Genomic DNA, 15,688 nt, shown 5'->3' on the forward strand with positions numbered 1-15,688 from the left:
CACAGGCACGAGAAAAATGTAAATAAGTTGTTGTCGCTTATGATCTCTTTGTCATCCCTTATGAGTTACGCCTTAAAGAGAGTCCCACACTCGTCAACCTCAATCTTGGTGTTTCTTACAGGAAATAATTATACATTGTTTTCTCCCTCATATATCCATGGATCCCACCCATATCTATCATTTATAAATTTTTGATTATTGTTTTTGCCTATATTCGAATTTACCTGAATACAGCTGTGATATACTATAAACGAATATTAATATATATGTACACGAATAGATTACAATTTCCAGCGAGTTTACACATTATAAAATTAGCAGTCTTGACACATTATAAAATTAGCAGTCTTGTAAGTAGTGAGGAAAAATAGATTCAACTTAATCGTAGGAACAATGTATATTCAATTTTCATCACAGAAACAAAATAGATTGATTTTCATCATAGGATACTTTTAATAAATACTGTTCCCTTGGTTAACAAGCTGTAACGGGGAAGCATACGTAAAAGGATAATAACTACGTATATATATATACTAGGATCGGCCCGCCCTACGGGCGGGATATGCTTTACTTGTGATCTACTTTTTGTATGATTTTGTAATTTGTTTTTAGATTTGCATTTGAAAGAAATGTGTAGATAATGATTTTTTTCTTTTAGAAAATTTTAGGTGAGAGATTTATATGTAATAAGATATATTTTGCTTGTTTATAATAGTTGTTTCTGTCGTCTAAAAAATAATTTTATAATATATGTTAATTAAATTTCATCTACTTAATTAAGTTATTTGATATATAATGTGTATTGAATTTGATGATAGTATAAAAATATCTTTTATTTGTAATTCAATGAAAACATCAGAAGAGTGAAATTTTTTATAAAAAAAAACAAGATGAATTCATTTTTTAAAAGATGTTTTGTTTATGTTTATATAAGACACCGCCTGAGTTCACCACCTCGCTTCAGATTCTTGACCTCCCAGAAACGCAATAACCTACACTCAACCGTGGGAGGAACACCTGCCGGACTTTTATCATGGGGAGTCAACTGGAGAGTTGCATGTCATGGGAGGATCATAATTACAGGAACCACTAACGACATCTTTTATCGAGACCATTTGCTTGAGAAAAAGAAGAAGTAAATTTGGCCTACACTTCCTGTTTAGTTTCATCAACTTTTCTTTCCAATTTTCTTTATTTTTATTTTGTCTAGCTTATGTTTCGACTTCTTAAATCCAAGCTCTTTTCGAAATATTATTATTTTTGTTTCTACTTTTCTTTTATTTTATTTTGTTTTAAATTACTAAATCCAGTCATCTCTTTGAGAACAATCTTTTGAACATGCTTGAATACTTGTCAACAATTTTTAAAAACTCATGTTCATTGAATTGGAAGATATTTTTTTGCCAAATCTTTAACAGTCTAATTACTTCATATTTATCAAGACGTTCGCTTCATCGTCAAAATTAATAACCAAATTTATATATATTGTACATAATTATATTTAAGTGTATATATCTACTAATGGAAAATTGCATCATGTGAACGTCCGAAATACAAAAGTATCAACAAATTCAGTACTCCAAATAAAGAGAAACTAATAAACATCATAACGTTATGAGTTATATTCATCAGTTTTTTATCTTTTACAATTTTACCTCAGGTAACCGTTCTCACTCAACGAATGATTAAGGGTATCCTCTCCATTTAAGTATCCAAGATATTTTTGCTCAAAAAAAAAGTATCCAAGATATAAAATAAACATCAAACATAATATAACAACCATCATTAAAATCCATAATATTAAATCAATAAGTCTCAACAATATTAAATCCATAAGTCTCAACGCAAAAGACATATAGCTAGCATCAATACAACCTAAATCCACTTGGGACTCAGCTTACTCATAAAAGACTCATTTCAATACATTATGATTGGTCTTCCTCGTAGTCAACCACCAGCATACCAAATCTGCAATGATCAGATTGAAGGATTAGAGAATAGAGACTAAGATGAATTAAAAAAAAAAATCACCCCAAACGACATGGCGAATAACTATGTTTACATCACTTCATCGACAAACATTGAAAGAGCTCTAAGTAATTCAAATAACACAGCAATTATGTAATTCCACAGAAAATAAAAGACTAAACATATGAATATACCTATGCAAGTCTTAGCTTAGGATATGGTAGAAGCTGGTCTGCAGAGGATGGGAAAAGGAGGTTTTCCTCCAAAATCCATGGCCTTGGCTTGATACTCCATGAGAGGACCATCGGGATGCTTACAAATCGGTTGTATTCTAAGTAAGTAAACAACACACACAACCATCCTATATGTGAGTATAACAACAAAATTAAAACACACAAAATGCTTATATTTGAATTGATGAGTACTCTCACCTTCTCCTCGTTGAGCTTCTTAACACATAAGGAGACAATAGACTCCAAATATTCCCTTGTGGTCATGTCGATCCAAGGTTCTTCCAGATCAGTAAGGGGGAAGATGGACCTGAAGGGATCTTCTTCAAAAAAAACCTAAAAATGAAACAGATAAAATATTCAACTTTATAAAATTGGATAAACAAAGAGGGGTCATAACGTTACCCGATTCTTCCAGGCCTGGATCTTAAAGTCGCGGAACACTTTGTACTCCTCGTCGTCGGAGAAGATTTTACGGTCCTCAGTTTCCTCTTCATCATCGCCGGGATAAAGAGAGTATGAGACTGAGATAAGAAGTACTTACATATTTATACAGATCCACACCGCCCATGAGATACGAACGGCGCAGCAAAGAGTCTGTAGTGGACGATTGAATTAAATTGGAATAAAGACGGATCCATAACTCTGGCCGTTTCAATCAAGAGAAAGGTATAGCAGACGTCATATATCGCCGCTGCAGAAAGAGAGGAACGAAAGGATTTCACGTGATTGAGCAATTAGGGTTAGAGGTCGCGTAATATCTATTGGGCCGCAGCGAACGATAGACATAGAGCGCAAGACGTAAGAAATAAGGAAAACCCAATACGATTCTCAGATAAATGAAACGCATAGTTTCGTTCGCACGCGACACGTGTCGCGATGAGAGACATCGACTTATCTAGCTGGCCGCTGACGTGGCGCGTCCTGGAGAGAGGAAACTCTCTTTTATATATAAAGATATGCTGCGTGGAAATAACAGATATAGTTAAACACGTCAATTAAGCACGACCTTTCTATGCCTAGTGGCTTTTTTTTTTTTTTTTTGATCAACTGAATAAATCATTAAGGAAAGGAGAAATCTAGTGTGGGCCTGAGCCCAGCACTGAAAGTTTGTTACAGAGGGAGCTCTTGGCTAAAAGATCTGCTGGCCCATTAAGAGCTCTGGGAATAAAAGAAGCGTGAAAACTAAAAGAAGGAGAAGAAGCGATGATCGATTCAATGTCAGCTAGTACCCCGTAGAGTTCTACCGATCCTTGAGTCGAGTTGATGGCTTGGATAAGCCTCTTGCAGTCTGATCGTAACCAGATGATGTTGAGATTGAGGGAGAAAGCGTGTTCCAGAGCCGCCCGAACCGCCAGAGCCTCCGCCATGAGCGCCGATGAAACGTGGTAGTCGTGGCGACAGCCTCTGCTGATTTCCTCTCCTGTGTGTTTTTTGAAGATCCAAGCCAGCCCCGCCTCGCCCGAGTCCTTCTTCCAAGCTGCATCAGAGCAGCAGATTATGGTGGCCGATGATGATATTTGAGTCGGGATTAGCGGCGGGGGTATGTTTGGTGATTGGGCAGGTGGGGGTTGGGCGAACTCCCATTCTTTCAGGAGAGCAATAGCCTTGGAGAGGATATCTCGTGGTGCTGTGCTTTTATTCTCAAAGGTGAATTGGTTTCTATTGATCCACAAGCTCCAGCAAACCCAGGCAAAGATGTTGGCTGATGTTCCTATCGGGGGGAGATTGACTTTAGAAAAAGAGATTTCTAGAGTGTTTCTGAATGAGGTACAAGATAGTGGGTCCATTGGCTCGGTCCATGGGCATAGCTCCCACACTGCTTTGGCTGGTGCGCAGGAGAAGAAGATGTGCTCCAAAGTTTCCTCAGCTCCACATCTTGTACACAGGGTGTTACCCAGCAGTCCTCTTCTCCGCAAATTTTCTCCTGTGGGGAGGTTGTTCAGAGAGCAGCGCCAAATAAAAGTCTTTATCTTCGGTAGCATTTTTGGAGACCAGACGAACTTATGCCAGTTCCAGGGTTGAGTCGCTTGTTGGGTGCTTGCTGCTTGAAGCTTTGTTCTATGCCTAGTGGCTAAAAATCGTTTCATCACATGACTATTCATTATTCAATTAATTCAAAATAAACGATTGAAAAAGGTCCCACGTCACCGCGTGCCGCTTTGGACTTGGTCTCGAATAATAAATACATATCAAACACTACATTTACATCACAATTCGCTTGTGAATCAAATCTTAGTAATAACATAGCTAGCTAGTATCAAGAAAATGGATTTTTTCCACAAAGCTAAAGCCGTTAGGATGCGTAACGTCCATGAGAAGTATCTAACGGCGGACGAGGACGAAGAGACGGTGACTCAAGACAGGAATGGTTCCGACAAGAGAGCTCGGTGGACCGTCGAACCAGTTCGGGGTTCCTTTGAAGTGATCCGCTTAAGGAGTTGCTACGGTAATTATCTCACCGCTTCTAACGAACGGTTCTTGCTCGGTGCCACGGGACTTAAAGTGGTCCTGTCCAAACCGAGTCGGCTTAACGCGTCCGTCGAGTGGGAGCCGGTGAGAGAAGGATCCAAAATCAAGCTCAAGACTAGACACGGTAACCTTCTCCGAGCCAATGGTGGACTTCCTCCGTGGCGTAACTCAGTCACTCATGACTCTCCTCATAGTTCGGACTCGTTCTTGTGGGATGTTGATATCGTTGAGATCTTGGTTGAAACGGCTATTCCGGCTCCGGCAGTGGCAACAACTCCTCCGCCACATAGGAGGCCATCGAGTCCCCCGCCACATAGGAGGCCGTCGAGTCCTCCGGTGTCTAGGACTTCTTCAGACACATCCGAGGAAAATGTTGGTATTTTTTAAAAGCAGATTTATTACAGATTATTTTTTTGAAAATAATCAGATTTATGTATTAGGCTGAAATTATGATGTTACAGGTTATTTTTTAAAAGCAGATTTATTACAGATTATGATGTTACAGATTATTATTTTTTAAATCGAAAATATGTATTAGGCTGAAATTTTTCAGAAGTTTTCTGGTGTCGAATTATTATTTTTTTTTTTCAAGATTGTCGTCTTAACATTTTCTTGATTTTGTATTGACTAGTTGACTGAGTCGCCGCCGAAATCTGAAGGAAGGATCATATATTACCACATCGCAGACGAAGAAGGTCACGTGGAGGATGAGTCAGCCGTTGGATACGCTTTAACTTTCAAAGGAAACAGCGTGGAGCAGTTGACTCAGGTGTTGAGGGAAGAGACTAGCATGGATGATGTTGTCGTGTGTACACGCAATCCTTTAAACGGCAAGCTGTTCCCTCTTCGTTTGCAGCTTCCGCCAAATAATGGAAAAATGCATGTCGTTCTAGTACCGTCAAATACTTCTTAAATGGCGTGCTGTGTGTGTTCTGCAATAATGGTCGAATATATGGTGTTGACCAAAAGATAAACGATTGGTCCTCGGTTCCATTAGATAAGAGTATATAGATTAATAGATAGATCTTATTGTGGGTGTTTAATCTTTCATTGTTTTTGTTATTTTGTAAACGTATTATTTAAGTTTAGCCATTTTATATGTAAACATCCGCCATCATGAATGATGTTACTATAAGACTTCTTATCAATCAGCAGAGACTTTAAAGTGCTCAAGCATGTTGTTCAAAAAAAAAAAGTGCTCAAGTAATTGCGCAAGTCTTCACCAACTCTGCTACTAATTTGTCCCTTTTTCCTTTTGATATTACTAAATTGTTCTTCTACTAAAGTGGTTCCAATAAAGAATTTGTTTACACAATCACCACCAAAGCAAAAATAACAATCTCCATTTCCGATAAGAAGATAGATTTTAACAAGATTCACATATATATATATATATATATATATATATATATGAAAAAAATGATTAATGATCAAATACGATGTTGCAACTACGTTAATTGTAGGCAAACAGTCCGGTCGATTCCGATAATACAAAACTAATTACCATTGTAGAATCTGCATGGCATTAAGTTACAGAAGAAAAAAAATCTGCATGGCACCACAGGGCGTGTAGATACCTAAATATATATAGGAGTGGGCGAAATTCAAATAACAATGTACCTTCCATCGTGTCTCAAGTGAGAATGCATTTCCTATGAATATGATATCGTCAGATGTCATTTAAGAACAAAATTAGGTGATGTAAACAATATCCTATAGTTTAGTTATAGACTAACAGGTGATAAACAAACTGTCTAGAAAATACTAATTAAACTAGACAATATATAGCAGGAAGTTTGGGACAACGATATTAGAAGTTATGACTCGACAACTGACGCTTTGTGAATACTATCGACATGTATTTTAGAAATCATTTCTCAAACTGATGAGCATTCAATGCGCCGCATTGGAAACAAATCCTGGAGGCTAAATAAGGATTGGTTTGGCGCAAGTGTTTGAGCAATTACATTTCTCCAAAGGGTATCCATTACAACAGAAGTTGGAACTTGGAACCAATTCCAAATGGTTTATCAATCGAGTCTGATATATATATAGTTTCTCACCTTTCAGTCTCAGATCTTTATGAGATAGTGTTCATATGAACGCAAATGAACTAACAAGAGAAGCAAAAACAAAAAAAAAGGATGTTCACACAACGGTAACTATCTTCTCCTTGTCAAATATCTCATTAAGCGAATGTGGGAATCCTTTAGCAACATACGAGGAAGCCTAAAATCTACCACAACACTCCTAGCAATCTCATAAGCAACCTTATTGCATTAGGTGATTAAAAATCAATACACCAATTCGGTTTCTTTTGTGAAAATATAACAAGAGAGAGAGAGAGAGAGAGAGAGAGAGAGAGAGAGAGAGAGAGAGAGAGAGAGAGAGAGAGAGAGAGAGAGAGAGAGAGAGAGAGAGAGAGAGAGAGACAGAGACAGAGAGAAGTGATTTAAGAGGGATTCCATTGACTCGGTTGATGAATGAGCTCTTCATATCAGCTGCAAAAATAACATTCTCCAAATGCAGACACCCTACTTTATACTCTTTAAATTACATTCCAATCTTCTAGCTTTAGCCCCAAGGCAAGAAAGAACATGATGAAGAGCTCTAGTGAGTATTCTCTTTTATAATTTCTGTTGTATTTTTGGATAAATAAGAGCGTTTTATTCGAGTTTGAGACACATATTTGATATACTAATTTTTTAGCAGTAAATATCTGTTCTCATTATATTTCTGAAAAGTTTTGTTCGATCCTTTCCAGAAAAGAAATAGTTTTGTTCCGTTCAAACAAAAATGGTATAGAACACTTTGGTTCTTGAAAATTCCGTCTTTTGCTCGTTCTTGTCCCTAAACCCGTATTGGCGGCTACACCTAAAAAAACTTGGCTCGACCCAAAGACACCATGGCTTACCAAATAAAATAAAACTAGGTAATAACCCGCGCCTTGCGCGGGATGTGATTATTAGTTTCGTTATTTTTAATAAAAACACATTAAATCTGTTTAATCTAGATATTGGTTCGGTTTTAAATTATTTTTTGGTTTTTTTTCTGTTAGAATGTTTGATTTGTTAGTTTTTCGGTAAAAACCAAAAATTATTATTATTTGTTAATTTTTATGTTATAAATTTTAGATAATTGTCATGTCGAACCAATGGTTTCATATTATAGTTTGTAAACGGATAATAGTTCAAGAAAAACAAAAGAAAATTATTAAGACTAATCATTTCACTACAATTTGGTCGGTAGTGAAAGAAGCATTAAGAAAAAAATATTTCAACTTCAAAAAAATATAGATATTTCAGTAGTGGTAAATACTTATAAAGTGCTCACATCAAGGTGCACATTTATGTGTATATAAAAGTATATAAAAATAAATGACAATTTGTTAATTAATATTAATAACATTTTTGTTCTAAATAATACATGACAGATAAAATTAAAATTAATTAAAAATTAAAAAGGCCTTGACATTAGTCAAATTTTTTCATATAAAAAAATCAACTGTATCCGTAAATAGAGGTGAACACAGATCGAATATCCGAGTATTTGGAGGCATTCATGTCGATTCAATCTTTAGTCACTTGGATAGTCGGTGACTATGATATCCGAAATGATTTAGAATTTTAAAGAATATCCGATTTGATCCGTAAATAAAATTTAAAAAATAATTGAAAATTAATAATAATGTTTTATTACAAAATAAAATATTATTTACTTTTTAAATTTTAATACCTAATATAATAAATTGAATTCATAAAAATATTGTAAAACTTATATATAATATATATAACATATATATATATATATAATTATGTACCTATATGTGTATATATGCAAATGAAATAATAGATTAAATTTGACAATTGCTCCTAAAAATATTGGTATTTGTGATTTGCTTTTTTTTAATTGTATTTTAGTAATTTATTTGCTTCGTAGAGTTACAGATATCCATATTTTTTGGTTCAATTCAAAACGGTTAACGAATTGAATCAAAACTTATAAATATTTTGCCCAATTTTATCGGTAAACAATAAAAATAAAATATATATAGTTTAGCTTTTGATTCGTTATTTGTTTTGATTCGAACCGAAAAATCTAAAGTTTTATTGGAACCTTGCATATGAGTTTTATATTAAAAAATACAAAGTATATAGTGTGAACACATTTATGAATATAGTGTGAACGCGTTAGCATATTTATTATCAAATCATTGTGAGGCTGCCACGTGTATATTATAGTGTGAATGCATTTATTACAATGCTTCTCCTTTAATATATATGGGATAATAAATAATATTGCTTACACATCAGAGATACAGTAAAACTCTATAAATTAGTAATGTTGAGACTTTGATATTTTATAAATTTATAGAGTTATTAATTTACAAAAAGTTTATTTTTAGATTTTTTTCTATTTTAAGATATTCTTTTCTTAAGATAAAAATATATATTTGATTTTAGTGTATATTCATTAGTTAACATTTCGAAATTCAACATTTATATTAGTTTTATTTTGTTATTTTGTGTATATAAAATATTTTTCATAGCATTTAAATATTTTTAGATAAAATTTTACTAAATATCAACAAAATATATTAAATGCTAAGAAAATATAAAGATAATTCTATTGTAAATATTAAAAACAATATACTGGCTGGTTTGTACTTATATAAAACGTATATAAATAAAAATTATTAATATATAATTTTAATGAAACTATATATTTATATAAGATTTTCTGAATTATAGATTTGTGTCATATTTTGAACCGGCTCAACTTGGGACCAGAGAAATTTATTAATTTATGGTGTTTATTAATTTATCCAGTATTAATTTATAGAGTTTTTATACATATAAATTAGTTAAGATTTTTTTGGTGTAAAGAAATTAGTTAAGGTTGTTTGGGATATCAAGAAAAAATAAACCATAAAAATTTTAATACTCATTTTTATCTGTAAACCATACAAATTAGTCAAAAAAATTATTACACTAGGCGGGTACATGCAAATCCAATTTCCCATTCCTTTACTTCACATCATACAAATTAGGTTTTATTTTGCTGAATCTTGGTTAAAACATTTTTTTTGGTATGAATGTTAAATTTAAAAACATTTATTTTTACATAGCAGTACACAATTCTTGGCATATGGTAAACATGGGAGCTTTGTTTGGCATGCAAGTAAAAGCTTCATATATATATTTCAAAAGGAATATGCGTATTTGTGGAGCTTTTGCTCTATCTCATCAAGCTTCAGACCAACAACTCTGTCTACTTCTTGTCCTCTCTTCATGAATATAACCGCAGGAAAAGTATAAAGGTTGTACTCCTTCCACACACTCTGTATGTCAATCAAACGTTATTTATAACTCAAAGCAAAAAAGTTTTGTTGAAATATTTTCGTTATATTCTTTAGACTTTGAGAAATAGATAAGAAAAGGCAGTTGATAAGTATTACCATTATCACATCGACATCAATTTTCACAAACTCAACATCGGTGTACTTAGCCGCTAAATCTTCAAGCTTCGGCTCAAGGAATTTACATGGTCCACACCATTTGGCCGTGAACTCGATCACCAGCTATATGAACATGCGAATTGGATATGCATTATGATATGCTCAAACTAAACCCAATAAAATGGTCAGTTGCACTGGTTCAACAGGTAGAAGTGTCTTGAATCTTATCAAGATCCTCAGTCAGAAGAAAAAGTGGCTATAATTTAGATTAATTAGAAAGCGCATTAAGTAATATGTTACCAGCTTGTTTGTGTCTTTGAGAGCATTTAACTGAAATTTCCACTGATTCTCTTTTTTCATTTCCACGATAAAGGGACTGACTTTGCAATTAGGTGTCCGTGACTTCCTGGCACGGAGGTCGCTCAGCGAAAGTCTCTCTTTTGGTGAAGAAGTATTAGCACCCATTGTCTCGCTCTATCTCTTACAGAAAGTAGCAAATAATTTGTAAGTGGAATTGCTCTCCTACTTTGAGCATAAGATGTGAGAAAGAGTTGGCTTTTATAACCTCAGATATTCTTGTTGTGGGCCTAGTGGTCGTAAAAGGTCACCAAATTTCACAGTACAATTTTGTTGGCTCTTAAGTTGTTATAGGTCGCCCAAAAATATTCCATGAAGTAAGCAAACAGTTTATTTATTTATTTATAATTAACTCCCAATTTAAGATCATATTGCCTGACATGAGTTCCTGAAGACCCCAAATTGGTAAATAAATTTAGGGGTGGGCGAATGGTTCGGTTCGAATTTATTCGAATTTCGGGGTCAAAGATTTCAACCTCATTCGGGTATTTCTAAATTTCGGTTCGGATTCGGTTCGGATCTTTGCGGGTTCGGTTCGGGTTCGGATAATTCATTCAAATTATTTTAAAATTTTAAAATTCATTATATACTTTAAATTTTTCAAAATTTATGAACAAAATAATATATTACATATAAATTTGAATAACATATGTCAAAATACCTAAACTTAACATATAAATTAGTTTGGTTTGAATATTTGGATAGAGAATCAATAGATATTTTAAGTTTTTTTGGTTTTTTAAGTATACTTTAGCTATTTTAGATATTTAATTTTGACTATTCGTATATATTTTCAATTACTTTGTACAGCTTAAAGTATTTTATATTTTTGATATTTTAATATACATTAAATCTAAAAATAATTAATATATTTAGGTATATAAATCTATTTTGGATATAATATTTCAGTTCGGGACGGGTTCGGTTTCAGTTCTCTAAATATGAAAATTTAAAATCCGTTCGGATATTTAATTAATTTCAGTTCGAGTTTGGTACTACTTTTTCAGATCGGTTTCGGTTTGGCTCTTCGGATTCAGATTTTTTCCCCAGCCCTAACTAAATTATAAAGACGCTTGCCAATTTTGCTAATCCATTTAAATGTTGTCACCTGTACTAAAAATACATTGAATAAATTGCAATTATATGATATATTGAAAAGTGTTTGGAGACCAAAATAAATTAGGAATAGATTTGGTTTTATAAATTTAGGAAAATAAAATGTATGATGACAAAAAAGGAAAATAAAATGTATCTAATCATTTTTTTTTAAACTTGGAAAATATGTCTATCTAATATCTATACTGACAAACTTCATTGCCGTTAAAGAGAAAAAAAAATCTTTGAAATTTTCAGTTTTTTTCCTCGTAATAAGAGACGCGTCTGAAGTATTTGACCATTTTTACTCCAACTTGTGAAAGGAGAATTCTAAATCTCCAGAATATATGATTCCCCTCTTAGCCTATATTTTGATCTAGTTTATTTGGGTTAAAGCTCTCCGTTGGATTTCTTATTTAATATTAAAAGGTGTAAAGCATACAAGGTTTTCTTAAAAAAGGTTAAATGAATGATGTATGGCACGGAGGCAGGCACTATGTAACCATAATAGATTCGACGCTCAATTTAAACATGTTCTGGATTTGTTATCCTAGAGCGCTAACAAACATGATAGATTCTTTGCTTGATTTAAACATATTTTGAATTTCATATTCTTGAATTCTAACGGTATTAGAGCATCCCCAACAGAGGTTTTCAACAAAAATTTCTTAATATACATACATATATATATATGTGTTCAAAAAAAAAAAAAAACATACATATATATATATATATATATATATATATATTGCAGATTTTTAAAACTACGAAAAATCTAACCGAAATTAAGTAACTTAATTTTGTTGAGAACCCCAATTATGGATGTTCTAATATATTGGAGTTTTCCAACATCGATATCTCATCAGCCAAGAACAAATATTAAAATAATATAAATTTATTATTATAAAATATTATAGCATAAACATAAAATAAATAAAATTTTAATTAGTAGCATTTCAAAAAATAAATATTAAATAATACAATTATAAATGTATCTTTATTTTCTAATTAGTTAATCCTTTTTTCAAGATAACATGGATAAATTAAATTTCACTGGAAATAACAACGAGTAAATTATAACATGAAAAATATAAATAATAAGCTAGGAAAAAACCAAATAACTAAAAAATGAATCATACAAAAAAAATACAAACAATATTTACCGAAAAATAAAGTTATAGAAATTATTTAAAAACTATAAAAATCTATATATTTTTCACAAAAAATAAAATACTACTTTTAATATATTTTATACTAGGTGTTTTTTTCTTCTGTGCTCATGTATGCATCGATATAAATTTTATAAAAATAATTCAAAATATTAACTAAAAACACTTTATTGGTTTATAACCTTGAAATCATTTTTAATTTATATATATATATATGAAAATTAATAAAATATTATGTTAAATTTCATTTATTCTAATTATATATGTATTCATGTATAATAGTTTGGATCAGTTAATTTTTTTCATTTTTTTGGTATATAGAACTGCATATATTTTAAATTGAACCAAAATAACCTAGCTCTAATTAATTTAAAACTAGAATCGTTATTAGATTTCATTTAGTTTGATTCGTCCTTTTGGAATTGTAAATATATATCTGTATATATATATATTATATTAAATTTTTGTATAATTTGATACATGTTCTTTGGAAAAAATAGGAAACAAAAATTGTTAATAGATTCAGGATTACGTAAGAAAAAAAATAAATATATATATATATATTTTGTATATTAATTACTAAAATTCATGTTTTTTTGCCATCCACTTAAACATACTCGATTATAACTCTACGGACTAAATTGGAAATACATAATACAAAGACACATAATCTTAAATTTCATATTATTTTAAATAATTTATAATTTATCTTATTCAGTATTGTAATTTCACGTAAAACAATGTGATCAATTCAGTTAGTACTTTTTAATATACTGGATTGCAATAATATCTCTAAGTTGATTATTAAAATCTATGTTTTTTATCGTCAACCTAAACATACTTGATTATAATTACTCTACACACTAAGCGGCATAATACAAGGCTAAATAGTCTTAAATTTCAAATTATTTTAAATAATTTATATTTTATCCTATTTAGTATTGTAATTTCAAGTAAAATAATTTGATCGACTCAGTTATTACTTTTAATATATTGGACTGCACAATATCTCTAAATTGAACAATAATTATTTTTGAGTTATAATTAGTTTAAAATACGATTAATTTTGTTATTTTATTTAGTTTAGTTTTAATTCGATGTGATAAACTAATAGTATATCATCTTCACAGATGTCATAGATAGAATCAGTATTTCTCTACAAATCTCACGACGTGACATTATTATTGAATATTAATAAAAAGAAATATCTTCTTTCAGTTCTTCGTTACACAGATTTTGAGAACTCTCAACGGATTAATAAGACATTGATTCTTAAAGCTTCTTGTTTTTCAAAAGGAGTATGCGTATTTGTGGAGCTTTCCCTCTATCTCATCAAGCTTCAGACCAACAACTCTGTCTACTTCTTGACCTCTCTTCATGAATACAACCGTAGGCAAAGCATGAAGGTTGTACTCCTTCCACACGCTCTGCATTTCAATCGAACTTTATTTTACAATTCAAAGAAAATAATCTTTTTCCGTTATATTATTAAGACTTTGAGAAAGAGATGAAAGAAAAAGGGACTGATCAAGTAAAACCTTTAGCACATCGACATCAATCTTCACGAACTCAACATTAGTGTACTTGGCCGCTAATTCTTCAAGCTTCGCCTCAAGTGATTTACATGGTCCACACCATTTGGCCGTGAACTCGATCACCAGCTATATATGTGACCATGAAATTGGATATGCGTTATAATGTACTCAAACTAAACCAAATAAAATGGTAAGTTGTACTGGCTCAAGAGGTAGAATTGTCTTGAATCTTATCAAGAGAGCCTCAGTTCGAACTCCAACATTGCATTGTAGAACAAGAAGTCTCAAGAAAAAGTGGCTGCAATTTAGATTTATCAGAAAGCGCATTAAGTAATCTGTTACCAGCTTGTCTGTGTCTTTGAGAGCATTGAACCGAGATTTCCACTGGTTCTTTTTCTTCATTTCCACAATTAAGGGACTAACTTTGTAAGGAGAAATCTCGTACTCCTCGACGCCAGGTGTATGTGGCTTCCTGGAACGTAGGCTGTTCAGCGAAAATCTCTGGGTTGGTGAAGAAGTACTAGCACCCATTGTCTCACTCTATCTCTATTCAGAAAGATACAAATAAGTTTAAGTGGAATTGCTCTCTTACTTTGAGCCTTAGATGAGAGAAAGAGTTGGCTTTTATAACCTCAGATATTCGTATTGTGAGCCTTGTCACTTGTGGCCGTAAAAGGTCACCAGATTTCACATTACAGTTTTTCGTACTCTTGTTTACCATTCCATGAAGTAAGAAAACAGCTTTTCTTTTGCAAATCTACTTTCATATATAATTAACTCCCACTTTAAGATTTTTTTTAACAAACTCCACTTTAAGATCAAGTTGTCTGAAATGAGTTCAGTTCTTGAATACCCCAAATTTGTAACTAGAATTCTAAAGACGCTTGCTAATTTTGCTAATCCATTTATATTGTTGTTTACTCTAATATTAATCGCATGTAAATACATTAAAAATTTTGGAATTTTATGATATCTTGAAAAGTGTTTGATTTCCAAAATAAATAAATAAATAAATAAACAAATAAAGAACTAGATTGGTTTTTAAGTCTCGGAAAATAAAATATGTATATCTATACAGAGAAACTTAATTACCGTAAAGAAAAGAAAAAAAAAACTGAGAAGATTCTTCAGCTCAAGTGTTAGCTAATATTTTATTTTGTGCATAAAAAGTTTTCTTTTTGTTCTCAAGTGTGGAATATATGTGGGATCCAAAACGGAATTCAGTGAAGGTGAAATGAATGTGGAATATATGTGGCACAGAGGCAGACACAATATAACCATATAGATTCTTTGCTCAATTTAAACATGTTTTGAATTTGATATTCTAGAACTCAAACAAACATGAAATATGTTTTGTTTAATTTAAACATGTTTTAAATTTCGTATTCTCGAACTCTAACGGTA

At 32.0% G+C, this 15,688-nt stretch overlaps 5 protein-coding genes across 5 annotated transcripts; 1 reads left to right on the forward strand and 4 right to left on the reverse strand.

Moving 5' to 3' along the window:
- Positions 1-1,750: 1,750 nt before the first annotated feature.
- LOC103830906 lies at positions 1,751-4,343 on the reverse strand. Its single transcript, XM_033274647.1, has 4 exons — positions 2,604-4,343; positions 2,400-2,534; positions 2,163-2,299; positions 1,751-1,968 (listed from the first exon to the last, which is right to left on the reverse strand). The coding sequence occupies exon 1, from the start codon at positions 4,301-4,303 to the stop codon at positions 3,278-3,280; it is 1,026 nt and encodes a 341-aa protein (XP_033130538.1). The 5' UTR covers positions 4,304-4,343; the 3' UTR covers positions 1,751-1,968; positions 2,163-2,299; positions 2,400-2,534; positions 2,604-3,277.
- Positions 2,179-3,088, reverse strand: LOC117126859. The gene is made up of 4 exons (XM_033276036.1): positions 3,025-3,088; positions 2,604-2,722; positions 2,400-2,534; positions 2,179-2,280 (listed from the first exon to the last, which is right to left on the reverse strand). The coding sequence occupies exons 1-4, from the start codon at positions 3,086-3,088 to the stop codon at positions 2,179-2,181; spliced, it is 420 nt and encodes a 139-aa protein (XP_033131927.1).
- Positions 4,344-4,411: 68 nt separating the features above from the next.
- On the forward strand, positions 4,412-5,843 carry LOC103830907. The gene is made up of 2 exons (XM_009106731.3): positions 4,412-5,042; positions 5,302-5,843. Exons 1-2 carry the CDS (start codon positions 4,467-4,469, stop codon positions 5,581-5,583), a joined length of 858 nt encoding a protein of 285 aa, XP_009104979.1. The 5' UTR covers positions 4,412-4,466; the 3' UTR covers positions 5,584-5,843.
- A 3,827-nt stretch (positions 5,844-9,670) lies between these two features.
- Positions 9,671-11,138, reverse strand: LOC103830908 (thioredoxin H8-like). Its single transcript, XM_009106732.2, has 3 exons — positions 10,429-11,138; positions 10,129-10,251; positions 9,671-10,011 (listed from the first exon to the last, which is right to left on the reverse strand). Exons 1-3 carry the CDS (start codon positions 10,591-10,593, stop codon positions 9,874-9,876), a joined length of 426 nt encoding a protein of 141 aa, XP_009104980.1. The 5' UTR covers positions 10,594-11,138; the 3' UTR covers positions 9,671-9,873.
- Positions 11,139-11,248: 110 nt separating this feature from the next.
- LOC103830909 (thioredoxin H8) lies at positions 11,249-14,873 on the reverse strand. The gene is made up of 3 exons (XM_009106733.2): positions 14,627-14,873; positions 14,288-14,410; positions 11,249-14,176 (listed from the first exon to the last, which is right to left on the reverse strand). The coding sequence occupies exons 1-3, from the start codon at positions 14,813-14,815 to the stop codon at positions 14,039-14,041; spliced, it is 450 nt and encodes a 149-aa protein (XP_009104981.1). The 5' UTR covers positions 14,816-14,873; the 3' UTR covers positions 11,249-14,038.
- Between the last annotated feature and the right edge of the window lie 815 nt (positions 14,874-15,688).

This window comes from Brassica rapa, chromosome A07, assembly GCF_000309985.2.
Source record: "Brassica rapa cultivar Chiifu-401-42 chromosome A07, CAAS_Brap_v3.01, whole genome shotgun sequence".
Classification (NCBI taxonomy): domain Eukaryota; kingdom Viridiplantae; phylum Streptophyta; class Magnoliopsida; order Brassicales; family Brassicaceae; genus Brassica; species Brassica rapa.